At 32.1% G+C, this 9,798-nt stretch overlaps 1 protein-coding gene across 1 annotated transcript; it reads left to right on the forward strand.

The window, feature by feature from the left end:
• The first annotated feature begins 213 nt into the window (after positions 1-213).
• snky (sneaky) lies at positions 214-9,540 on the forward strand. The gene is made up of 17 exons (XM_067276778.1): positions 214-351; positions 446-556; positions 619-822; positions 891-1,030; positions 1,100-1,168; positions 1,286-1,460; positions 1,544-1,681; positions 1,756-1,883; positions 1,945-2,099; positions 5,482-5,581; positions 5,658-5,753; positions 8,266-8,392; positions 8,471-8,587; positions 8,649-8,791; positions 8,856-8,969; positions 9,045-9,227; positions 9,440-9,540. Exons 1-17 carry the CDS (start codon positions 291-293, stop codon positions 9,515-9,517), a joined length of 2,139 nt encoding a protein of 712 aa, XP_067132879.1. The 5' UTR covers positions 214-290; the 3' UTR covers positions 9,518-9,540.
• The last annotated feature ends 258 nt before the right edge of the window (positions 9,541-9,798 follow it).

Genomic DNA, 9,798 nt, shown 5'->3' on the forward strand with positions numbered 1-9,798 from the left:
AAACTAAAGTTTTATTTTTTCTTTATTTTTCTCTTTTTTGTTAAAATTGTTCAAATTAAATAGAATAAAAATATTAAGGCCTTTTTTTAATGAAATATTTTTAAGGGCGCTTTTGTAGAAATTGTAAAAACTAAATATATTGAATATATTTATTTTCCTTCAAAATGGATTACGGCTAGAACAGAAACAATTTAAACAAACAATATTACCGAACGTAATAATTGCATTATTGCGTTTTTTAGACATTTAGAAATTATAATTGTTAATAGTTAACAAATTTAGAAATTATAATGACTAAAGACAAAATAATTGATGAAATAATTAAAATTAAAGAAACAACGAAAAGGAGACGTGAGTGAACCTTTTTTCATTATAATTAGCATCTGTCAGATTTTGTTATTTGGTGTCTTTTCATCTTGAGATGGTGGCATTTAAATTTCTTCAGGTCATTGCTGGTTTATACAGGCGATACGAGACGTATTTTGCAGCAAAGAATATGAACACAGAGTGGTCAAGACTGCTCTACACTTTCCCATCGGAGTTCTTTTCGCTTTGGGTAAGTAAAAATTCGAATAGTTTTCATTTCAGATAACATAATAAATTACTTTTCCATTTAAGGGTTACATTACGGTATAATCCGGTACTTAGAGTTGGAAGAATTTGTCATGCAAGTTTTGTCGCTCACTTTAGGCTTCTGTTTAACACTGGGTTACGCCATGTCGGTACAAATTCGATGTATGTGTTGGTTGGTATTACCTACTATTTTTGGAAAGAGTGGTAGGGCTTATTTGGTCACTTTAGCTATCACTCATGTCATTGATGGTAAGACTGCATTGTTTTTTCTAATGCCGAAAAATATTCTGCATACGATCAATTTCATTCGTCTGCAGGTCCTTTCGATAACGTGTTGTTCAATACTAACGAATCTGTTCGAGTTATGGGGTGCATCACTTCTCTTGCTTTTAACCATTCGATTGAAAGATCTCGCTTGATGTTTCGTCCGATCAAACAAATGGCAAACGAATTCAATGTGAGAGAACAACTTTCAGGGACAAAAATTTAGATTCGATAATTGAGCTAATTTTACTTTTCAATTTAGAATGGAGGCAATGTTTTAGAAAAAGAAGTGCAAAGAGTCATCGATAGTTACTTCCCCATAAAGAATGAGGTAACTTATAATTGTTTTTATGAAAATATTAAATTTTTTCACATTTATCGGACTATATTTTTAATAAGCATTAATAATATTATTTGATTAACATGAAAAGGATTCCTTTGTTAACAGGTGGAAGGAAAAGAGGAAGTGACCGAGAATATCAAAGAGATAGAACACCTTGACAAGCAAATAAATGAGAATCGTGTTCAAGACATAGAGCAAAGGTACAGAAAGCGTAATCAAAGTGGAATTGGAAAGAAGAAAGAGTTGAATTATAAGAAAAAACTTGAATATCGTTGCGAATGTTTGTTATATCTGATTGTTTTTTAATTGGTAATATTTCAATGAACATAAACAATATGTACTGTTGAATACTCTCTCTTTTAGATCTTTTCACTAAGGCAGTTGAAAAATGTCGATACTATCTTAAAGATACGTATGGTAAATGCGTAGCAAAAATATTTTTAGTTGGTTACCTTATTTGTCTTCCCATACTCATACATAACGCTTGCGATTTAATGGAAGGTAAAGATAATAAACAATACATATATCTCTTTGATATGTTTTGTGGTCTTCAATATTTTTTGTGTTTAAAATAGCTAAGAAAGGTAAAGATGGTTGTAGATCCGAAAACAGTATCAATAGAAATTTCGGACCGAGTTACGAGTCATTGGCGATGGTAGACCAAGAAATGAATGAAAATTTCATATTTAATTTGCAATATAAGGTACAAGGATATTAGAATAACTCTCTTTCTCTCTATTTGGACTGATGATTTATTTTGACAGGTGAATGTTCCGAAAGAGAAAGTGCATCAAGCCACTCCCGAAGACATAACTGAAGCTTTGGCCGAGCGCTTTACTACGAAGAAAAGACTGGCCAATTTAGTGATCGTTGTTATTAAGCGCTTCTTGGCTTTCATGTTTCTCTTTGTCTTTCTCAGGCAAGTTTAGCTTTCTTTGTTTTTCTTATTACTGTAATTTCTATGAAATAAACATTCAAATTAGTGAGGATTTGATACAGTATGATAAAAGTCTTCGGATTAATTATGATTCTGTATTCTGAGCTGAGATAATTATTTCCAATTATGGAAAAGAAGATAACAATTTTATTGTGAAAACATTTTTTTTCCCAATAAAATTATCTTCTTTCCGTAATGTAGGAAAAATTGTGATGTGATGTTTTCTTTTGCTTTATTTTATTACTGTTCCAACCCTAATCATAATAATAATTTTCTATGAATTCTTCGTATTTAGAAAATTAATAGGGTAGGAATGAGTTTAAAAAATAAAAAAAAAACTGTAGATGCTATGAGTAAAATTTTCATTAAATCCGATCCCACTAGAGATATGACACCTGACCCTCCTCTATCTTTACATACACTGGACCTTTAACCACCAAAATTTAATAGCATCAAAGTCTTAATAAACAAATCTCACTGCAAAATTTCAGAAAATTTTTCACATAAGGCACAGGAGTTATTAAGCTTCAAAATTGGTAAACAAAATTGTGCTCCCATACAAACCCACAAGCGCACGTATAAACACACATCCACATAAACAGAAAAGAAGCCTTTTTTTTTTTTCTTGCATTTCCCGACGTTTCAAGGTCCCAAGTACATAAATGTAAAAGTCTTGGGGAATAATTTTTAATTGATTTTAGTCGTATAAGGAGGGCAACGCGACATATGGGCGATCTGCCGAAGGGAAAATGCCTCACCGGAGATCTTATATGAAAAACTGGCCTCTATTTAGGTGGTAATTACTAACGCAAAGACCTGGAAATTCCATGTGACCATCGGGAAAGTAAGAGGATTTCAGAATTTTAGGAACATTTTAAATGAATAAAAATGAAAAAGTCTGATACACTGTCACATATAATGTTTTATTTCTTCTATTAATATTCGTTAAAGTCTTTTTTCTTCATTTTTATTAAAATTCTCTGTTTTTTTTTCCTTCTTCTTCTTTCTTTTTTCTCTGGAGAAATCATCTGGCACGTAACTTATCATACGATTCCAATTTATCATCTGTCTTTTTCAATCATCTTTTCGATTTATCACCCGATTACCCCCTTTTCAATCAGCTTTTTACATTTATTCCAATTAAAGCATATTCGTTTAATTTATTTAAATATCGTTATTTGAAGTCTAAAACTTTGACACGCATAAACATCTTTAAAGCTAAGTATGCTTACTATATGGCTCAAAAAGGTTCGTCACCTCTTACCTAGATAATGTAACTGGCATTCGAACCTGTTTTTTCTGGACACTTTTTAAATTTGATTACTGATGTACTTAAATTTGATTACTCTGACTAGCCGACGTAATAAATAAATGAATTTTTGATAAATTAATTTTTAAAAAACGATTATAGTCCGATTTCATATAAAAATTTTAAAAATGTAACAATCGTAAAGAATTGTATTTGTGATCAGAAATAAACAGCAGGTCAATTTTAGACGCGAAATATCGTAGTGTAAAAAAGTCCTTACTAAACACCGAGTGAACGGATCAACTGTTTGGGAAAGCAATTCTCGGTAGCTTATTTAACCATTCGGTTAAGCGTTTTCGAGTTTCTAGACAACACACACAGGTTTATATCGACGCAACGATACTAAATAATAAGACCCACGGAAATATCGTATGGATAGTTTATTGTGGGTCACCGATAAACAATGCACTTGATTTTTAGCCGAATATCCGCAACTAGAACATTTTAAGTTCAAGACCGAATATTTTTACCCCACAGATTCATTCGAGTTAATTAATCCACTGTATATTATAGTTAGGCCTACTAGATGACTTGACATTCCAAACTAAGTAAATATAAAAGAACGTCTCTCGTTGGTTGTGACATTTTTACATACATCTTCAACGATTAGATAATTTTTTCGAGACCGATGTCGTTCCGTCGAAAAGTTTTAATCGTCTCGACCCTCCGGTCGTCTGATTGGTGTTATCCAAAAACTCTACTAGACTTCGAGTTTCTCTGGTGAAACTAATTCGTCATGGATTTCAAACAGATCTCACTTGTCAGTTGCGTCTGATAAAAGACTGACCGCATAGAGTTATTCTGGTTTTCTTCATGTGTCTTAAGTCAGCTACACACGTACCGGTATGTATACCAGAAAGTATGGATAAGTTTTATTATCCGCGTACCGGTATATTTGAACATGCGAATGAAAAACCAACAGTTTTATGTCGATTTTTTATCCGCATGTTCAAATATACCGGTACGTTTCTTACAGATTGTTCCTGTGTTGCCTTAATCTATACATTCATATATCAAGGATATTATTAAATAGTTTAATTTTTTTATATAAATCTTGCAATTATATTAAATTTTGATAACAGATTTTTTTTCTGTTGTCCAAATATAGCTTTTGAATAAAATGCTTATTGAATAAGATACCGTTATTTTTGGATGGATAAAAATAGAATATTGTTGTAAACTGATCGACATAAGCCAACCAACTTTTAGTTGCTAATAAATTCTCAATGGACGGCCGGATGGCCGAGTGGTTAAGGTGTCAGCCTACCTCTGTGAGAGACCTGGGATTGCATCTGGATGGGTGAAAAAGACATGAATATTGTTCGATACCCTAGAAAAATATTGTGAGGGTCCCCACACTCAAGCACCCCTAAAGCTTCTCCTCTTTACTTAAGCCCGAGTAATTTTTGTGTTTTACAGTTTCATTATTGTAAATACTCATGTCAATGAATAAATGTACATTTTACTTACTACGACCATTGTTTTCATCACCCTCTCACAACTCAACCTCACCAATTCCTTATCCCTAAAAGCCCAAGCAACGCAGCTAGTTAAAAATAATAAACTTTAACTGAGTATAACGTTCGAATCTACGTCAGAACAAAATAACTTTATCGATTCAGCTGGTGTGGTTTCAACTTCGTCAGCAGATTCATATTCTCTCTCTATCTCCTCTGTGCCATCACATTCCTTCACTTGTTCAACTTCAGAATGCGTGTTGATTCCAGCTTTCTGAAACAGTGAACAATGATTATCGAAGAAACGGCAATCCATGTTGCTTTCGCCCACTGTGTAAGTGTGCGACGTCGCTGTACGTAGCACGACGCATTTTCCCAAGTCGGCTTGCATCTAGCTTTCCAATGTTCTCGAATTTTTGTTTTGAAGTCGTGATTAACGAACTGGCAAACTCAAAAGTTGCAGCTTTTTTGTTAGCCCTCCTGAGCTTATTGCAAGTTTAGCACCAGCTTTATGAAGCACTGCTTTTGTCTCGCCTGAAACATTCACACACATAGTATCCATTACCAATAATCTAGAAATTTAATGTTTTTGATACAGAGCGAAGAGTTATAACGACAAGTACTTGAAAGATATTAAACACGATAACATCTACATCACTAAATATTTTCGGCGCATCGACCAAAGGAGAAAACGACTGGTATGTTCGTATTTCGCTCCTTGTTTTAAATATATACAGTACTTATGTATAAAGTAACCTTTGTTTTCCTTTATAGGGTAAGTCTTCTCTTTTGCCTCTGATAAAGACGGAGAAAAAGTCCTTCGTAGTTTCTTCTGGTCTGGGATTTTCAAAAGTCGAGAGAAAACGATTCGTGAGTACCTTGTTTCTTCTGATTAATCGTTTTATAACCTCAGATTGGAAAGGAAAATATACAACCTTATCTAACGAAAGATATATAACCTTAAACCCTCAATATGAGAGGCTTTGTCTATTTTTTTGTGTTGATGCCAGGGCTGTGGAGTCAGAGTCGGAGTCTCCGACTCTGACTCCACAGGCATCAACACAAAAATTTAATTTAGTTTTTTTTATTTAAATGAAAGAAAATTTATTTTATATTTAATAATTTTTTAAAATGTTTTTGTATTTTGTTATAATTCATTTATTTTAAATACAAAATGCAACAATTTAATTTATTAAATATGTATCAATAGTTTTCTTTGTAGTATTTGTGTTTAGTAGTTAAATTATTTTGACCCAATTGAATTTGAATATTTTTGATTCATTCCTTTGTTATTCCCGCTTTAAATAAGTACTCTATTTTTTAAATGAGCCAAACTAATTGATCAAAGTATATATTTTTCTTTTCTGAACAAGGGGCTGAAGTAGCTAGATCGCACACTTTTTAGTTGGACTAACTTTTCTGGAAAGGTAAAATTGAAGTGCAAAAGCTGTGGAATAAAGATATGTAGATGTAGAATTTTAACGCTCCCTCTTTTTTCTCTCATTAAATATTCGTTAAAAATTATTCTTTTATACAAATAAATATTAGTAATTTTATACACATGAACGCGACATACGCACATACATGTGTACGTGCGTATGTCACATTCAAATATTTTTCCTCTACTTATATAATTTTCTTTTTTTCATTTAATTATTTACAAAGACAAGGGAATCAAGCCTGGGTACCACTGGTTACGCTATTGACTATCAATACATAATGCCGAACTAACTTTTCAAGTACCCTGTACAAAACTTTATTTTTGGTTGGCCTCCCTTTCTATACATGAGCCCGCTAATTCAAATTTACCCGGGATCCATAAAGCTTTAACTTACCACTGGAGTAGAGTGCCCAGATTTTATGATAATCTGTATTTTTCACAGGGTTCTAGAGAATAAGTATGAAAAAATTAATGCAGATCAGTCAAAGGGTTCAGAAGTGTATACACAGACATTCTACTTTATTTATATTTACTTTAACTCTTTAACTCTTGTACGTAAGTCGTCTCTATTATATTACGTCGGTTAGTTACTAGATGGAGCTAATTGTACAGTACCTCACAGAGAAAATAAACTTCCGTTTCGTATTATATACAGGAGCGTTTACAAATATAAACATTTGTAATAAATATTTGCTTATTTTTTAATGAAATGTGCTCAAGTTTAAAAAATAAATATTTATATTTAGTTGAAAATAATCAATTTTTATAGTTTTTTCCTTAACATTAATGTACAGAGGAAGGTGCAAAAGTATTTTCTTAATAACAACTGTATACATATACAGTTGTTATTAAGATATAGAAATTATTAATTATTATTATTATTAGAAGTTATTAAATATAGGAAAAAAACATTTATTTTTATTCATAAATTAAATCACAAATAAGAAATACGAAATAATAATAGATAATAATAATAATAATGAGCATCAAACATCCGTATTTCTCAGATTCACAACTGTATTTCGTGAAAATTATGCGCGATATGACTCATCTGAGTCACAGGAATTCATAGTTATTTTTATTCCTAACTTTATCTATATAATAAAAGAATTTATAAGTATTATAAATTGATTTAGTTCAAAATAATGTTTTATAAATATATTCTATCTTAAGTATTCAAAACCGACATAACAATAAAGACATTCGTCTTTATTATAATATATAAATAGTACAACTAGCTATAAAAATACACTACAACATAGATAATTTAGGAAATTTTATGCCAGAATAGGTATAAAAGGCAATTTTTCTACTGGTAATCTCGGAAGATTCCCAGACTTTCATGCATCAAGAACCGACAAATTGCGAAACGGCAATTAGTTTCCAACTTTTTATTTTATACATATTACACATAATATTATACGCGTTGTATAAAACAACTACTATTATCTGTCATGATTTCATAAATAAGGGTAATTTCATACAGAAGAAAATTAGGAAGGATATAATTTTAAAATAAAGAATGTGTCTATCAAGATAATGATAATTATTTTTAAGAAAAGAAAAACATATTTTGAATACAGAATACAATATAAAAATATAACAATCAATAATCTACAGAAATTAATTAATACCCTTCGCATTGTAAGTAATTACTTTCTTGAAATAAATTAGGAAGTATGAGATTTTATACATTGCCACAACTCGAATTATCGATATCAAGTAACTCGAAATGGGGTTCGATGACCCAATTTGGTCCATATTTTGTATTAATTTGCCTCTATTTTCAAGAATCCAGATATGCAGTTGGTTTATTTAACACTTTTTCTAAGTTTATTATTTAATAAAAGTTGAGATATAGTAAAAGAGCAAAATAAATAACCCGCTAGCAGGGAAATACATTTCAATTTCAGTTAAATGATTAAAATTCTTGTTTGATAGATGACTGGGACGGTGCTCCTGTTCTTCCAGATAATATTTGTTGCAGTCCTCATCGGTTTCGATCGCATTTTCTACGAATTACTGATGATTCTGAGACGTTCTTCCCAGGTCCAATATAGACAAAAAGGTAGAAATCTTTTCCTTTTTTTTGAAGAATGGGAATAATGATACTCATTTCTCAAATTCTTCGATTTTTTCCCCCTAGGTATTCATCATATTCAGTTGGACATTGATGGAGAAGGATTTGTGGCCAAAATTGTTCGTTCCATAGTGAATAGCTTTAAAGCGAAACATAGTCTAGATAAAATTACCACAACTATGGGTAAGTGGAAATTTTTCGAAGTAGAATAATACTTCGAAATATTTACCATTCACTCCGACAGATTGTCTTCCCTATCCTCGGGCTGTAAATTCCCAACGTATCACCACAATATGGATTATCTACGGCATTATTTGGATCCTGATCTGCACTCAAGCTTACGGATTGAGACTTAGAAGTTACTTCTGCAGCATTTTTTATCCAAAAGTGAGATACGGATCCAATTTTAATTATTTTTTCCCTCCTTGATTTAAAATTTTTGATTCTGCAGCGCCAGAAAAGAAGGATCATCTATGTGTATAACGAACAGTTGAAAAAAAGAAAAAACTATCTTCGTTGGATGCGACATCGACTAAGAAAGATGATCAGAGACGAAGGATTTATGGTAAATTTAACTGAAAATGAAATAATATTTCGAATAATACAAATGGTTAATTTGATGGGGTTTTTTTCCTGGCAGTTAGACAGAAGCGTTGCACAGATCTTAGTTCAAGACTATCCAAAAACGTTCGGTTGGCTGAAATATCTGAAAATTGGATTGATGAGCTGTATTATCTGCCAAGAACGGGAGACTCCCCAACATTACATCTGTCCCGACCCGTGTGGATTGTGCTACTGCAACGATTGCTGGAAAGACTTTGGAGTAAACATTGTATTTTTCTACCGTGTCGTGTTAGAGAAACTTCGATCGACTAAGCAAATTTAATTACGTGCATTTTAAAAATCTTTGTTTCTTTAATGTAGCCTAACCATTAGACTAAAGTCATTTTAAATGTAGTGATTACGAAGGAGACGTGGATTACGAGTGACGCGTTTCAACAAGTTAATGCTCTTTTCTTTTCTTTTCTTTAACAGGAGCGTTGCTACAGTTGTAGCCCGACTGACGATTCACTTTCCGAATTGAGTTCCGATGAGGCACAAGCAGATGATTAACAAATAAAATTTTCCCAATTTTATATACAGTGTTTGTTTTGCTTTCTAAAAAGCGTAATTCGAATAAGGCGATAAATTGTTGCCTTTTTCCGAATAAAGAATGATCGATGTCACTTTCTCTCGACGAAAATTTCCCTTCCCGGAAAGTCGACGTCATTTTGGAAGACGATCGTTCGTTGACATTTGTCGGATCGAAATCACTTGGTTGTCGTCCGAATCGCAACGTCGCCCGATTTAATGGCAAACACAGATTACGGGAAATTAAGTTAAAATGTCCCGAC

Source organism: Centruroides vittatus, unplaced genomic scaffold, assembly GCF_030686945.1.
Source record: "Centruroides vittatus isolate TY-2023 unplaced genomic scaffold, ASM3068694v2 contig_717, whole genome shotgun sequence".
NCBI lineage: Eukaryota > Metazoa > Arthropoda > Arachnida > Scorpiones > Buthidae > Centruroides > Centruroides vittatus.

What these genes read in the sequence shown, in the direction of transcription:
- snky (XM_067276778.1), top strand. Translation starts at nt 291, where the DNA reads ATGACTAAAGACAAAATAATTGATGAAATAATTAAAATTAAAGAAACA. An exon ending in TATTTAATTTGCAATATAAG is followed by an intron (nt 1,884 to 1,944) that starts GTACAAGGATAT and finishes TTATTTTGACAG; the next exon opens with GTGAATGTTCCGAAAGAGAA. An exon ending in TCAGAGACGAAGGATTTATG is followed by an intron (nt 8,970 to 9,044) that starts GTAAATTTAACT and finishes TTTTCCTGGCAG; the next exon opens with TTAGACAGAAGCGTTGCACA.